This window comes from Ursus arctos, unplaced genomic scaffold, assembly GCF_023065955.2.
Source record: "Ursus arctos isolate Adak ecotype North America unplaced genomic scaffold, UrsArc2.0 scaffold_29, whole genome shotgun sequence".
In the NCBI taxonomy this organism is placed as follows: domain Eukaryota; kingdom Metazoa; phylum Chordata; class Mammalia; order Carnivora; family Ursidae; genus Ursus; species Ursus arctos.
This window is the reverse complement of record NW_026622974.1, coordinates 3,008,227-3,025,073: the sequence shown is the minus strand read 5'-3', so window position 1 is coordinate 3,025,073 and position 16,847 is coordinate 3,008,227. Positions and strand designations below refer to the sequence as shown.

The 16,847-nt window shown below is 50.6% G+C and overlaps 1 protein-coding gene across 1 annotated transcript; it reads right to left on the bottom strand.

The window, feature by feature from the left end:
* Positions 1-4,281: 4,281 nt before the first annotated feature.
* Positions 4,282-14,845, bottom strand: LOC113261043 (natural cytotoxicity triggering receptor 2). The gene is made up of 5 exons (XM_048219660.1): positions 14,767-14,845; positions 13,345-13,686; positions 7,913-8,042; positions 7,695-7,805; positions 4,282-4,369 (listed from the first exon to the last, which is right to left on the bottom strand). The coding sequence occupies exons 1-5, from the start codon at positions 14,843-14,845 to the stop codon at positions 4,282-4,284; spliced, it is 750 nt and encodes a 249-aa protein (XP_048075617.1).
* Between the last annotated feature and the right edge of the window lie 2,002 nt (positions 14,846-16,847).

The following is a 16,847-nucleotide window of genomic DNA, read 5'->3' as shown; positions in this document are numbered from 1 at the left end:
GGAGCTGAAGAAATGAGGTGGTCCTTTGGAAATGGGTCTGAGTCTTCAGGGCTCCCCAGCATCCCTGAGAAGGACTCCTATGGGGAAGTGGGGAGTAAGGGGTAATAGGCACTATGGGAAAAGGGGAGGATCGAAGAGGAGCTAGGAGGAGGATCTCTTCCCTAAGGTGCATGGATGGTCTCTGTGTCCTGAGAGGCGGCAGCTTCCTCCCCCTCCCCACACAGCAGCCACAGGAAACTGAGATGCTCTTGGCTCCCCTGGTCCCAGCTTTCACCTCCCCATTTGGGAGGGGCAGGGGAGGCAGGGGAGGAGCCGAGAAGTCCCCGGAGGAAACTGTGGTTAACTAAGCACTGTCCCACTCTTTCTTCTCTCTCTCTCTCTCTCTCCACACTATCTCTCTGTAAACCGTCATTTCCTGGGTGTTGGTTTTACCTCTCTTCCCCAGAAGGATGGGCTAAAGACAGACGACAGAGTCAGGGGGTCATTTGGGTCCTGACCACAGTCCTAAGTCCCATTCGGCCCCATAGGCCTTGCTTTCAGGTCTAAGTGGTGGGCCAGTGATGTGTTTCCACCCTGGGAGGTTTTGTGCGCACTGGAGGGGAGAGGCGAGGAGAATGGGAGGTGCAGGGAGGGTCGCAGGCAAAGGTGGGGAGAGGAGATCTGAGAGCAGAGGGAGCAGAGCTTGCCGGGGCACTGCCGGTACCTGAGTTCCCTCTGCTGCCCGACCTCCTGGGGCCCGACCTCCTGGGGCCCGACCCCCTGAGGCTTGAGAAAATAAGTCACTTGGAAAAATAAGTAGATGAAAGAATCTAACAGACTTTTCTTTAATGAATTTCAGGGTTTTTAGAATCAGGAAAATGTTGATGTTTATACATAATTTACGAAGGAAAGAGAAAAACCTCCAAGAAACCTGATGTGGTATACGTGATTCTAGACCCAGCCCTCGCAGAGATCCCCTGACCCGTGTCAAGCTCAGGGCTTCACAGAGACCTGAGCACGTTGCTGGGACTGTGGATTTGATGGTGGCTGCAGCTGCTGTTATCCAATGACACCCAGGTGGAAACCTCGGTGCATCAGTCTTGGGGTTTGCTCGGGGGGCCACGGCGGGGCTGGGTCAGCCCCGGAAAGGGGTTGCATTTTTCCCATCAGTGGGCCTTGAAGAGTGCTTTTTTGTAATCTCTCCATGGGAACGGGGTCTGGTGGGGGTGGGGTGGGCAGGGAGGAGGCATTTGTCTAATTTCCAGAAAGGAGCAGGATGTGCCTGCGGCAGACATGGTCGCTGGAGCTTGGAGTCCAGGTACCCACTCCGCTTATTTATTTTTAACTCACTGTATTTTTTATAAGGAAGTATTTTAAAATAAATTGCAGATATCCTGACATTTCACCCTTAAATAATTCAGTATGCAGCTCTGAAAAAAAAAAGAGCCTCTTGCTATATAGCAAATTAACATTATCATAACCAATGCAATTAAAAACCATTTCTTAATAGACCGTACTACCCAGTCCATATTCCGATGTCTCCAGTATATTCGGCACTTCCATTAGGAGCAGAAATTCTGGTCTTTGCAAGTGAGACCCTGATTTCCCCAGAATTCTCCTCCTTGGGCCTGGTGTGGAGCCTTGTCCTCAGAGGAGCCCAGGAGGGAGGCTGAGGACTGCAAAAAAAGGAGGTGGATTTCTGAGGAAAGACCCCAAGCCTGGGAGCCCGAATTGTCCCTGGATAACAGCATGCTGCCAGACTCTTAGGGGTGAGTGGAGACAGGAGAGGGGCTTCAGCCCCTTCCTGGGACTTTGCGCCCTCAAGAGGGAGCGCAGGAGGTCATGGCTACTCCAAAGACTAATATCTCTATACCAAAGCTCTTCATTAAGATGCGTGTTTTTTCTGTACCACCATGCAATTAACTCAAGCCTTCACGGACGCCTACTGGGTGTCCTGCAAGTGGAACTCCGTTTTGACGCTATTGACCTGGAGTCAGCGCCAGATCCTGCAGGTTAAGGGCTCGGTCCCCCAAGATTGTTCCCACCTCAGACCTCAGTCACAAGTCCTGGGTTGTCACCTGCGCTTCTGACTGGCTACAAATCGGGGGTTCCCACGACCCCCTCCTCTGGCTCGACTAATTTGTAGAGTGGCCCACAGACCCCAGAAAATTCCAAGTGCAGAAGCTTCTGTCCCAGGGTCACTTGGGGCCTGGTACAGGGGCACACAGGGCATTCTGGTTCCCCAGGGTGGAAGCACCGCGAGGCCCCTCCTTCCTTGGTTTTCTCGGAGGCTCCCTTACATAGGCACATCGATTAAATCCTTGGCCCTTGGTAACTGATCCAACTTTCAGCCCCTCCCCCTCCCGGGAAATCCAGAGATGGGATTAGAAGTTCCAATCCTCTAAACATGATTGGCGCCCCTGGCAACCAGCCCCCATCCTTAAGGGGTTTCCAAATGTCAGCACATTAACATAAACTCAGGGGTGGCGGCAAGGGGCTTGTTATGAATAACAAGTCACCCATGTCACCTTTATGGCTCTGAAGCCATTGTGGGAACTGAAAACAGAGACCAAATATGACAAGAGATGCTTCCATCTCGGGAGCAAAAGAAGCTTTGACTGGGGCCCCTGAGGGGCTCAGTCGGTTCAGTGTCTGACTCTCGATCTCAGCTCAGGTCTTGATCTTGGGGTCCTGAGTTCAGGTCCCATGTTGGGCTCCATACTGGGCTGGAGCCGACTTAAAAAAAAAAAAAAAAAGAGGCTGCGCTTGCTCTGGAAATTCCAAGGATTTTGGCAGCTGTGAGCAGGAACCATGGATGAAGACCACAATAGACATTTATTGTAAATTGCAATATCACACTCATCCTTGCTGGGCTCCTTCTGCCACTCTGGTGCCCACCAGTGTCCTGCCTCTTGCATCTCCTCCCTAGCCACCTCTCGTCCAACTTTGTTCCTGCACCATTGCTCCTTCCCTCTGTCTGCACCGGAATCTTCCACAGGGGCCCCTCAACCTATGGACTCTGTGTTCAAGGGCTGCTGCCTCCTTTTGTCTGTTTGTATCTCATGGTGTTCTGTCCCTGGCAACCTAGCCGGGAGCAGGAAAGCGTTCAATTCACGCCCATCAGCTTAGCTTCCTGTGGAAGGGTCTTTAGAACTTACCTTCATCCCCTTTGTTTCCAGAGAAAGAAACAGAAGTTCAGAGAGGGGCAGTGATCTGCCTACGCTTACACAGGGCTGAGACAATTAATTGGGGTCTCGTTTCCAAGACTGGCTCACCCTGTGCCCCTCCACTCCCTGGGCTTATGTGCAGTGTCCTACCCTGTTTAGAACAGCACCAATGGGGTTTCCTGGGCATCCAGGGGCCAACGGGAGAACTGAGGATAAGAAGGGAGAAGATGGAGAAAACAGAGCAAAGTGGAGGAGCTGGTTCCCTGGAGATCAAATGTAGGAATGCAGGACAGTTTTAGAATTTGAGGAAAACTTAGGTGGCGCCTGGCTGGCTCAGTCGGAGGAGTGTGTGACTCTTGGTCTCAGGGTCGTGAGTTCGAGCCCCATGTTGGGTGTAGAGATTACTTAAGTAAATAAAACGTTAAGAAACAAAATAAAACAAAAAAAGAATTTGAAGAAAACTTTGGAAACAATATATAATCATATAATTTTATAATTTGCAAGTCTTGTCCATCTGCATTGTTTATCTAAATCCTCCCAACAGTGTGGTGGTTCTATTTCTCTCCCTAGAGGTGAGGAAAAGAGTCTGAAGAAGGTCAATGACCTACTGAAAGTGGCGGGTGGCTTTACTGGCACCTGGGCTTCTGAGTTCCGTCAGGGGTTTTCACTGCATGCCCCACCTGCAATCAGAACAGGAATCCAGGAGGGGGAGGTCAGAAACTGGGCAGAATGGCACCCAGATGGGGAGGTAACCCCTTTCCCATCCCATTATACTGGGCTGGTCACCACAGGCTCCTGGCAAAGAGGAAGGCTGCCCCTGGCCACTGCTGGCCCGAAGAGGGGTGTCGGTGAATCTGCATGTGGTTTGGGCCTGGGTTGGTCAGTTTCTTCACCCTGGTTCTCTTCTGTGTTCCCCTCTGCTGTCCACCATGAAGAGGAGCCGACTCCCTGTAAGCTCGCTGTCACTCCCGCTGAGATCAGCTCTGAGTTGTCTCTGCTGTGTAACAGGTGAGTCCTCTTCTTATGACACCCCACTCCCTCTAGGGTGTCCTCTGTATGTCTGATACTTTATGAATATATCGTCCTACTTAGTAATCTAAATAGCTTGGCTCTGTGGATATGATCAGTTCTCCCTTTACTGCTGAAGGAGGTTGGGCACAGAGACCCGAAGAACATTCTCCAAATTCACTGAGCCCGTAGGGGAGAAGGAGAAGGGATCCTTGCTGCGTGGTGGCAGAAGGTTTAGCAACATCGCCACCTGCAGTAACGTGGCAAGTAGAAGAAATACGTCATGAACTGGGTGATATAGCTAAGTCGCCACAGGTCTGGGGCCCAGCACCGGCTGTGGGGGTCGGGGTGGAGAAGGGCCAGGAGTCTGTACAGGAGCAAGTGGAGATCTGGGGTCTTGCTCAGTCCTGCCCCTGGTGGTGGGAGCAGGGAGGGGTGGTTTGATGGAAAATCTGAGACCCCTCTGCTCCTGCTGAGGAGGTGTGGACGCTGTGTCAGGGAAGTGGTGGTAAATGGGTAAAAATCATATAAATCCATTTTCAAGGAGCTCCATGGGTGTCTTAAAGCTGGGAAACAACTGAATGACTTTAATGGACCAGAGAGAGGTGGGGGGTTGGAGAAATCAGAAGTGAGTCATTTTTACCTTAGAAGCCCAGAAAGCCCTAGAAATTGGAGGCATGGGTAGTTCAGGATGCAGGCTATGAGTGGGGGCTGGGGTTGAGAAGCAGTTGGACTCTGACCCTTCTCTGCCTCCCCTGAGACAGAGCGAGTGGGTCAACTGCCCACATCCTTTCTCCTTCCACACGTCACACTCCGCAGACCACCTGCAGGTTTGTCTCTGATGAGGGTGAGTCACAGAGATGCCCGCTCAGGGCTCCAGGCACCGCGGAGAGGGACAGTGTCTTCCACCTGGGGCCCGAGTGAGCGAAAACCGATGCTGGGCAGAGATGCTCCTTTGCTTTGCTACACTTGGTGCCTAGAACCAGGCTTCCACCCCCAGGAGGACAGTTCAAAGAGCTTTTTTGGAGAAGCTGAGCTGTCAAAGAGAAAGAAACGCAGCGAGACTTGTCTTAGTCCACTTGGGCTGCTGTGCCCAAAATACCATAGACTCGGTGGCTCACAAAACATTTATTTCTCACAGTTCCGGAGGCTGGGAAGTCCAAGGCCAAGTTGCCGGCAGATTCCATGTCTGGCGAGACCTTCCTGGTTCACGCAGAGCTGTCTACTCACTGTGTCCTCACACGGTAGAAAGCCAGAGAACGCTGTGGGGCCTCTTTCATGAGGGCACCAACCCCATTCATGAGGGCTCTGCCCTCATGAGCCAGTCACCTCCAAGGTCCCCTACAAATATCATCATCTGGGAGGGGTAGAGATTTCAATACATGAACGGAGAGAGGGGGACATAACAGTCCCTAACAATGCCCTTGCCAAATCAGTGTAGAATCCATAAATCTCGGTAGCACACATGAAGCATCTAAGCTTTTAACTCCTGACGGGCTGCCAAAAAGCAGCTGAGGTTTCCAGAAAGTTCTGAGGAAAGACAGAGGTCAATGAAAGGAGAAAACAGAAGATACCAAAAGGTATTTGAAGGAAACAGAAGATACACAAGGCTTAAAAAAAAAAGAAAAAAACCCTCAAAAGTGAAAACTTTCATATTGCCCAAGAAAAAATGGCATCCCCAAGGAAAACATGCATGCTATAAAGGAACTTTCAGAGAACAAACGGACTGTGTAGAAATTTTAAGATGTAAATAGTAAATCTTCAAATAGAAGAACTGGAATGTAACTTTGAGGAATTTCCCAGGAAGTAGGAGTAAAGGAAAATAGATGAAGAACGGGAAGGAAAAGAAAGAGGCCCAGTCTGGAAAGTCTGACATTGAAAGAGCACGTGTCCGAGAGACAATAGGCCTCGGAGGGGCAGTGCCGGGGGTCAGTCCAGGCTGGTTTCCCACTCAGCTTGTGCAGGGAAAGGGAGGGTCACTTCTCTCCAGAGCCTGCAGCCATCCTGGTGGCAGTGAGGGCAGATGGGGAAGAGGTGCACAGTGACATGGTGATGAGGGGTTGCCGAACCAGGCAGAGCATGAGGCCCCAAACATGACACCGGACTCCACCTCCCATGCAGTAAGAGTGCACTGAGGTGTTGTTGAGAAGGGATGGGTAAGGGGGAGCAATCTAGGAGGTGGGATCCAGAGGCAGGACACCCGTTAGGTAACTGACAGACTGGCCTGGGTACAAGTGCCTGGTGGTGAAGATTTGCAAGGAGGGAGGCAGAGGAGGGAGAGGCAGAAACAACAGAGAGAAGCAGAACAGAGGGTCTTGGCAGAGTGTGGCTGAGCAAATGGAGATGGGGACAGAAATGTTGGGGGTGACCTGGGATCTTGGCTGAGCTATAGGGCTACAGATAGGAGGGGCAGGGGGAGGAGAAGAAGGGGGATAAGGAGGAGGAGAAGGAGAGGACGAGGGAGAGAGGGGAGCAGGGGGATGAGGAGAAGGGCTGGGGAGGAGGCGGTGGGGAGAGGAGTCAGAGTTGCCCACAGCGCTGGCCCGGCTGTGGTGGATAGCTGCTGCACTGGCCTTTGGCTCCCATTCCTGGATGCTGCTGGCCCAGATGCCAACTGCGTGTGAGCAATGAGTGGGCCTGGATCTTGGGAGGAGGCCAGGCTGGGCAATCCTCAGGCCTGGAATGAGCGGTGTAGCCAAGGGTCTTGGATCAAGTTCTGGGGGACTTCTGCCTTTTCTTTGCAGTGAGTGAAGGGTTCAGAGGCCAGGGAAGAGCTCCCCGGGGGCCTGGGGGGTACTGGCCATCCTTCTTGGACCCCAAGGCCTGGGGTCTGGGCTGAGCTGGGCGCATCAGAGATCTCCCTCTATGTTGCACGTGTGGAATCCTTAAGGCTCTGAGATGGAGTTGGGGGGAGAAATACAGGAAGAGACTCAAATCCACTCTTTGACCCTGTTTCCCTGTCCCCACAGCTCGTCCCTCCTTTAGCAGCCTGCCGTCTGCCTGCTCAGTCCCTGTCTCAGGAGACTCTCTGTCTTGCCTTTCCCCCAGCCCCACCTACCTTCCCCCTCCTGCTGTTCCCTTCTCCCCAGGGCACAGCTCTCCCTCCTGGGCACAGCCTCTCTCCCTCACCACTTGGGAAGGGGCTGTGCCCTGGGATGGTGCCCTGGTTTGGTGGCTGTGGGCAGGCCTTCCTGGACGGTCAGGTGGTGGGAGGTTATATATAGGTCAGTGGTACAGGAGGAGGGAGGAATCAAAACGGGGAGAGGGGCAGGGGAAGGAAAGGAGGAGAAGGAGAAGAGGCGAGGGGAACACAGAGGAAGAAATGCAGACAAGGCATCCCAGGCTGAGAAAGACGTAGGGGAGCTGTCTGAGCACGCATGATGGATGCAGGGAGTCCGTGAGGGACCCATTTGGACGGCCCCATTGGGTATAATTTTTCCTGCCTCTGTGTTTGCTGGCTGATGCCCTGCTTGACCAGGGGTCGAGGGACAGAAGCCGTTACCCGCTCCATTTTCCCCAAGCCCCCCCAAACCTACTCACCGGACAAGCAGGGCTGATAGCACCAGGCTCTTGGCCACAAGCAGTGCACAGAGCACGGGGACCATAGCGCTAGGGGCTGTGGGGTGAGACTGGAGGGTGGAGTTTTGTTGCCTGGAGGACAGGGGACAAGAAGGGGAGAGGAGCGGGTTGGGGTGGCAGCTCTTACCTGTGGGCCCCTGAACCGGGGCCGTCTGGGTGAGGTCCCACCCTGAACTCACTGTGAAGGGGCAGTCAGGGCAGAGGAAGCCCTAGGGGCCTCTCTGGCTCTTCCGGTGGGGGGCACAGAGCTCTGGGTCGGTGAGGAGACCAGCTTACCAGAAGCCCCGATGGCCTGGGTGGAGGCAGGTACTGTCAGGGAGAGAGAAAGAGCCCTCGTTAGCAGATGGGACAGCACCTCCATTGTGGTGAGCAGCAGAGCTGGAACAGGGGCCTGGGCTGGACTGGGAATGGAAGCCCATCAACTCCGTTAAAAAACAGTCCGTGGGGGCGGGACCAGGCTGTGAAGTCCCTTGGCTCAAGACTAAGACAGAACTGCGGCTCAGCCTCTGGCCCGTGCCTGTGGGGTGTTCCTGGGTCCGGGAAGAGCGCTGGAAGAGGAGTCAGGAGGCCTGGGCTTTCCTCCAGCGTTTCTACACTTCTGGAAGGGCACTCTGTAGCTCTCAGCCTCCCAAGTGTAGGAATGGTCACTGTCTTAAGCGGCTTTCACCTCTGGCATCCGTTCCCTTATTCATACTTCTGGGGCTGTTAGGGGAAGGGGGCCCCTCCTGCTTTCCCACCCCTGTCCTTCCTGGTTTTGCAGCAGAACCCTAGTCCCTTTTGCAGGCCCTGTTGCCTCAATGGCCCAGTTAAATACCTTTTATGGGGCCCCCTCTTGATTCTGAAACTGCGAGCTACCTGCCCCCCATCCCCACTGCCTTGCCTTCCCAGAAAGACCCCAGACCTACCAGTGCTAAGAGCTCTTGATGGAGGCTGGTGGAAGGTCACCTCTGAGGTGATGGGGGCTATTAAGGAGACAGAGAGGACAATAATTATTGGGGGTGGGTGAGGCCCTGAAGGGAAACAGGTGGTGTCAGCCCCAACATTGTGACCAGAACTGAGGACCCCCAGTGTCCTCACCCAGGGCCCATGAGGGGGACAGTCTCCCCCAAGCTGAGGAAAAGAGAGGGGCAGGGGCTGAGGAGGCATGGAGGAGAGGGTGCCTGATGCTGGGACACCCCATGGCCAGGGACTTCCCTGGAGAAAGTCCCAGGCCAACGCACAGCACATGTGGACATAACCCTGAGGCTGCCCGGAGTGATGACCGGGAGCAGCCCCTAGGCCCAACCCAGAGCAGGGCCTCAGGACCCTCAGGGGAAATTCTAGTCCTGAGTTACAGCGTGTAATATATGGGCTGACACTGGTCCAGCTTGCCGGCACAAGGTGAGTATAGAAATCGGGAGTAAGGATCTTGAAATTTTTACGTAGCCCTGACATTGCCTCAAGGTCCAAGCATGAGATTGGTAAACTGGCCTGGTTGAACAGGATATAGACCAATTTGGGTGTTGTCACCCTGTCATGGAGGGCTCCCCATGGGGCAAGCTACATGACAGCAGAGAGGATGATGACACTTGAACACTAGTTGGTCGACTCTAACCGGAAAGTGTATAAACACCTGAAAAAAACATTTTTATAATTTGTTATTTTTATAATTATTGGAGTCAATGATTGGAGTCAATCTATCCTTTTTAAAATCTATCCTTTTAAAAAAAATTCAGAGTTTAACATGATTAGCTAAGGGAGAGTAGTGATTAGCTCACTCAAGGACTAATGAACAGCAAAACAAAAGTCACCGAGCTTTTTGTCAAGAAAAGCCATCTCTTTTCTGCACGTTGCAGTAATAATACACCAAACGATGGTAGTAGAATTAATTCCAAAGATGCTTTCCCTTCTGAAGTTATTCCAAAGGGTTTGCACTGGTTTTACTTGAAAATGCGATCCTTCACTGTGGTAGGCAGAACAATGTCCGTGTCCCAACCCCAGGAACCTGTGAATGTCACCCTACGTGGCTAAAGGGACTTTCCAGAAGCCATTAAGGTTAAAGATCTTGAGGTGGAGGGGCGCCTGGGTGGCACAGCGGTTAAGCGTCTGCCTTCGGCTCAGGGCATGATCCCGGCTTTCTGGGATCGAGCCCCACATCAGGCTCTTCCGCTGTGAGCCTGCTTCTTCCTCTCCCACTCCCCCTGCTTGTGTTCCCTCTCTCGCTGGCTGTCTCTATCTCTGTCGAATAAATAAATAAAATCTTAAAAAAAAAAAAAGATCTTGAGGTGGAGAGATATTCCAGGTGCCCCATCTAATGATTAGTATTGAAAAGCAGAGAGTGGGGGCTCCTGTGGCTCAGTCGGTTAAGCATCTTCCTTTGGGTTGGGTCGTGATCCTAGGATCCTGGGATTGAGCCCTGAGTCCAACTCCCTGCTTGGCGGGAGCCTGCTTCTCTGTCTCCCTCTGCCTCTCCCCCTGCTTATGCTCTCGCTCTCTCTCTGTCAAATAAATGGATGAAATCTTAAAAAAAAAAGCAGAGAGTGTTTCCCAACTGTAGTCAGAGAGAAATGCAGCTGGGAAAGGACCTCTGGCTTTGAGGGCAGAGGAAGGGAGCCACAAGCCAAGGAATGTGGCAGCCTCTGGAAGGTGCGAAAGCTGAGAAGTCCATAATCTGCAAGAAGACAGGACTTTGGTCCTATAGCTACGAGGAACAAGATTCTGCCCAAGACCGGAATGAGCAAGAAGTGACTTCTGTCTAACAGCCTCCAGAAAGGATCAGAGCCTGCTGACGCCTTGATTTTAACCCAGTGAGACACCTTCCAGACTTCTGATCTGTGGAACTGTAAAATCATAAATTTGTGTGGTTTTAAGCCACAACCTTTGTGGATACTTGTGCCGACAGCCATGGGAAACGATGACACTCTCCTGTAGTGTGAGTGTCGTAGTTAAGATGCATGGTGAACTACTAAAACCCAGTGAGTTATCTAATGAACAAAGACATCATGGAAACAAGTACCACGTACATGGAAAACATAAAACCACAAATTCAAAATAAACTTTTTTTTTTAAAGAGGATTGAATTATGAAGTTCTTTAAAGCAGTCAGTATACCACATGCAAACTCTAGTGTTCTGTGGGCTTCTGGTAAAGTGGCAGCTTTGTGTTGCAAAGACAGAGTGTCTATCCACAGTTGTCAAACGTTATTGGAAGATGTGTCAGAGGCGTGTGCTCCTCTGTGTTGCGATCATCTGGCAAGGAAGGGGGCTTAAATATCCCTTTCTATTGACATGTGAGCTCCACATTGTCAGGAATTGGCCAACGAGAAGGAAGACCAGCTCCTGGAACAAGTCAAACTAGCAAAGTATTTTTCGGGGCAACTTGAAAAATGCAAACATACTGCAAACTTAGCTCTTCTCTGTACCATACGTGCAATTTTGAACAGGATGAAAAGAAGGTATTCCTTCTTTGTCAGAAACACAACTAACCCTGAACTGAGGAGAGCTATGAAGGGTCACAGTATCCACCAGGGGTCTGGGGCTCCATTTTTCTGGAGGAATGTGTTTTGATGGGTGTAGCTGTTTGGGCAAGAGGACATTCTGGAACGGTCACTCAGATTAAGGAGACTTCTATGAAAAAGTGCCAGCTGACCTGCACCGTGTGCTTCCCAAAGTGGTAAAAATTGTGAATTACTCAAAGATGAATGCCTTGAATGTGAAATCATTCTCTTTATTATGTGATAATGTGGAAACCCTGCATGGCTGTCATTGCATGCTAAGTTCGGAGTGATTACCGAGGGGAGAGATCTGTTGAGAACGTTTGATCTACGAAAAGTGCTCCTTATGTTTCGGCAAGACAGAAACCAAGTTATGACGAACTTTTTAAAGATGTGAATCACGCAGTCAGCCTTGTTGATATTACGGCTTTGAGGTTATTCCAATGCGAGGGAAGAATGCAACGTGTTTTTCAATGGCAAACAAAATCTCAGGGCAAAAACAAAACTTAGAGGTTTAGAAGAAGTTTCTATGAGTTGTTATAGCGTGTTCTTAATTTGGTACAATTATCAACAAAACAGGGGATGATCTTGATATTGCATATCTGCACAAATACTTGTGGAAAAACCTTAAGAGTTTGACAGAAAGTTTTGAATTTTATTTTCTGCCTGAAGAAGATATGTGATAGGACGTTCATAAATCCAGAACCATTTTTTCATGAAAAGATATTTTAAATATAAACATAACTTTATAGGATAAATTTGGGAACACATTGCTGATGAAGGATGAAGGATGCATTTTGAAAATATAGCATCACTCGTTCCCTTTTGTAAAAATTAAAAATAAAAATACTGAGCGTGTGGAAATTGATTTAAACTTCCTTCTTGGATTTCTGTCAGCATAACTCTGTGAGACTGGATTTCTATTGTAAGTGTTAGTAAAACAAAGCATTCAAACAATTTTGAAAGTATTTTCTCTGAAGAGTTATGGTGTCTTCGTGCTATTCAGGTTAGGTAAGCCAACAAGCAAGGAGAATGCTCCTTTGTCACGTTAAAATCCTTCAACGTGGACATACAGGGGGTTTGTTCAAAGTGTGGATGGCTGGGATGTACTGTATGGTGACTAATATAACAAAATAAAAATTATTAAAAAAAAGTGTGGATGGCATTTAGTACGGGAAATTGCTATTTCACTTCTAAGTTTTCGCTCAATTGTGACTGAGGCCCCGCAACGTTACGACTAGAATGGCCAGCAACTACACCCATCACCTACAGCCACACTTGCAATGAACAATGATGTCCATTTTTTTCTTTTTTTTTTAAAGATTTTATTTATTTATTTAACAGAGATAGAGACAGCCTGCGAGAGAGGGAACACAAGCAGGGGGAGAGGGAGAGGAAGAAGCAGCCTCCCAGCGGAGGAGCCTGATGTGGGGCTTGATCCCGGAACGCCGGGATCACGCCCTGAGCTGAAGGCAGACGCTTAATGACTGCGCCACCCAGGCGCCCCAATGATGTCCATTTTTATAACTGAACTTTTAGCTTGTGGGCCATATGGTCTCTGTTGGAACTATTCAACTTCCCTCCTGTAGCATGAAAATGGCCTTAGATCATAGATACACAAATGGGCATGGCTGTGTTCCCAAAAAACCTTTATTTCTGGACGCTGAATTTGGATTTCCTATAATTCTCATGTGTCACAGAATCTTATTTTTCTTTTACTTTTTTTCCCAATCATCTAAAAACCATCCTGGGCTTTCAGACCAGTTTGCTGACTGCTGACCTGGGCCAGGAGGAATGGACAGCCCAACATGCTACCAGCATGGCGGGGGTGGTTTGTGGCCAGTGGCCAGACATTTACCAGCACCTACTACGTGCCAGTACAGGCACCTTCTCTAAAAATGCCGGGCAGTGTCGGGCTCCCCTGTGGCCAGGTCATAGGAGATCAGGCTGGTCAGCATGCTCAAGTGATCTGTTTGAGCGTCTTTTAGGAGGCTTGTAAATCATCAAGACGGACAGCAAATGAGGTGGGTGTGTGTGTGTGCACCTGTTCCCAACAGCCTTCCCAGAAGAACCAGATGGGGGGACTAGAAAACCAGGAGGCAGCAGAAGGGTGTGAGGGGACCCCCAGGAAGGGGCTTACCTGGAGACACTGCCAGATAGAATCTTATGGACTTAGAGACAGAGTTGCTGGAAGCGTGGTAAATTCTACACCAATAGTGTCCCGAGTCTTCCTCCTTCAGACCAGTCATGGTGACAATGAAGAGGCCAGCGCTAGGGTTGTCCCAGATTGAGAATCGAGAGGCCTGAACCAGCCTGCCGGGACTGGAGGTGGTGACTAGCCTGGTGCACTTGAATGCCGACAGCTCCTTACACCAGCCCTTCCTCTCGTAGGGCCAGCCCTTGGGGGGGTACTGGCACGACACAGAAAGCGTCTGCCCCGCCACTCGGTGAAGATGATGAGCCTCTGGTAGTGCCCACGAGCCTGGAGAGCAGGCTGCACGTCAGGGCCACACCAGCACCAGCTCCTACCAGCCGTCCCCTGGGCTCAGAGCACTAGTGCCATGTCCCATAGTCCAAAAGTCCCCACAGCACCCCCTATCCATGTCCCATAGCCCCAAATGTCCCCACAGCACCCCCTATCCATGTCCCATAGTCCCAAATGTCCCCACAGCACCCCCTATCCATGTCCCATAGTCCCAAATGTCCCCACAGCGCCTCCTATCTTCCCCGCACTCTTCCCTTCCTCCTCACCTGGGATCAGCAGTGGCAGCAGCAGCAGGGGCAGGAGTGAGGCTCTCCAGACCCTCTGGCCCTTTCCTTGTGGGCTGGAGGCAGGAGACATGAGGAATGCTGGGGAGAGGGAACCAGGAGCTGGTCTGACTCTGCTCAGCTTTTCTAGCACTTCCGAGATAGACAAAAGGAGAAAGACCAAGGCCAGCCTGGGGAGTGGGAGACCTGGGGAGAGCTGGCTGTGGGCAGAGGGAAGCAGGGACCTCCAGGGGCAGGTGCGAATCTGGATGTGGAGGCAACAGCCCTGCTTGGCGCACAGCTCCTGCATCTCCATAGAGGCTGCTCTTCTCCTCTGTGCCCAGCTGCCCCTTTCCCGTCTGGGCCTGCCCTTGGGGGAGGAGCTGGGATGTCCAGGAGGAAGCTGTGGTCAAGTAGCCAGCTGCCCATCCGCCTCTCTGTGCACTGTCTCTTCCTTGTAGGACCCTGGCTTTGCCCCCCTCTCCAGGGAAAGCCACACTGAAGGTGGATGACAAGCTCAGGGGCACTCAGAGGTCTGAGAAAAAACCCTAAACCCCACTGGCCCTGAGAGTGGTCAGAAACCTCATGCCCAGTCCTGCCTGCTGAGTCAGTGACGCGTTTCCACCGTGGGAGGTGTTATGGGTGCTGGAGGGGAGAGGAGAACAAGCGGAGTTTCAATACCAGTAAGAAAGTGCAGGGAGGGTCCCTGACAAAGAAGGGGAGAGTGAGGCTAGGAGCAAAGAGAGCTGGGCTGGTGGCAGGGACAGGTCAATGTGGGGGCGGGGGGGAGGTGGAGCACAGGAGCCTGGACCACCAATCACCTCTAAATCTTCAACTCCGCACCCTGTGGGCGCTGTGTAATCGCCACACAGACAGATCCGGGACTCCGGCATCTCTTTCTTGAGTGAATGCTAACGCTTTAAAAAATGGTGCAATTTACAAAGAGGTTTTATATAAAACAAACAAACAAACATACAAACAAACAAACAAACAAACAAGAGAGAGAGGTCAGGACGCCCAGGGCTGACATGTGAAGTCCACATGCGGCCACCAGGGCCTTTCTGCGCCTAGCAGCTGCTGCAGGGAGCCCTGCACAAATCCCAGGACTGAAGAGGGGCTTTGAAGCTATTGAGGGTATTGGTTGCAAGTCCCCTGTGGCCCCGCCCCCTGACTCCTGCTCCCCACTCCGCCTGGGTGCAGAGCCCTGCTCCTTGCAGGGGTGAGCAGAGACTGAGGATAAGGGCAAAGGGACAGACAAGAAGAGAAGGGATACAGGAGGGCCGCGGGCTCTCTGGCCTAGAGACTCCCGGGGAAAAGCAGGGTGGAGTTGCGAAGCCAGAAGGAAAGTTCAGGCTTCGCCCACTACCCACTTGCAGGAGTTAGTTACCCCGTGTGTGTGTGTGTGTGTGTGTGTGTGTGTGTTTGTGCTCTCTCCGAATTCCACCTGGGGCTTGGGAGGGAGGTGGTGGTGGTGGTGGTGTTTTTTCCTCCCACACAGGGGAACTGAGGCCCAGATCTGTCCGTGACCGGCTCAAAGTCATGTGGTGACGTGAAGATGTACCCAGACCAGCTTCCTGACTTCTGACGGGGCCTTTCTGCTGAAGACTGGCCCACAGACAGTACAGGAAACCAAACCATATGCATTTGCGAGCGCCCCATGGTTAGTTTCCTGGCCTTGGGCTGGTCTCTGTGTTTCTTCTCCAAACCCAATTACAGACAAAATGCAGGGGTGGGGGGCACCCTTCTGAAGGGGGGGAGTTTCTGGTCCTGGCTGGCACAGGTGTGTGTCCCTTTGTGTGAGGGCGTGCAGCAAATGTTTCCCACAGCGATTTTCCCTTTGTCTGGTTGCTGCTGACCACCGGGAAGGGATGCCTCCCCCCTGCAGCCCCCCAAGATCACTCTTTGTCCATATTCTGCTATCTCTATATCCCTCCAGCTTGGGGTTGGCTCTGAGTTGTTCTCTGCTGAGTCAGCATGGGTCCATGGTGCCCAGGGGACAGGAAGTTTTTGAGCAAACTCCTAAACCTCTGAAAGTCTGAGTTTCCTCCTTTCTTAAATAGATAATGATGGATCACTAATACGATTATTCTGGGAATAAATGAGTAAACCCTTTCAAACACTTACAGAAGTGCCTGTTACATGGTATCTCTTCAGCAAATGTCATTATTAAGAATCAACATCCATGATATCATATGTGCTTGACTTTTAATGATATATGTAGACATGGAACAGCAGTACAGCGAAATTCTAAAAGGAAATAAAAATGAAAGTTATGTCATTTAGAGCAGAACTTTCTAATCATGGTCCTGGTGCCAGAAAATATATGGAAAAATGCTTGGTCATTCTATATACAGATGTACTTGGACATGATAAACAGATATGACAAACAACATTTAAAAGCAAATCACGGCTGTGAATTAAGGTTTCCTTCCTATTTGGCAGATAAAGGGTTATTTCATTTCATATGAAAAACAAGTCTTCTAAATAATAAGAGAAAATGAATATTTCAATAGGAAAAGGGGGTGAAGTTACGAGCAGCTTCTTTTCTACAGGAGAAATACAAATGAACAATGTTAAGGAAAACATATCCAAAGTGAATAGTATTAAAATAAGGACAAAACCACTCTTCTCATCAGATTGACAAGAGTTAAGAGAAATGATGATAACCAGCGTTGGGGAAATTTAGGGAAAAGACAATTGCATATTCTGCTGGGTAAACATATTGAAACCACCTTTCTGAAAGACAGTGTAGTCAGATTAATCCAAATCTACTTCAAAAAAGAAATCACCTTTGACTCAGCAGTTCTAAATCTAGGAATTGAAGAAGGGTACAATAGCTGTTGCAGTATTATTTTATTTCAAAATTTCATCAAAATCACGCATATATGTATCTTC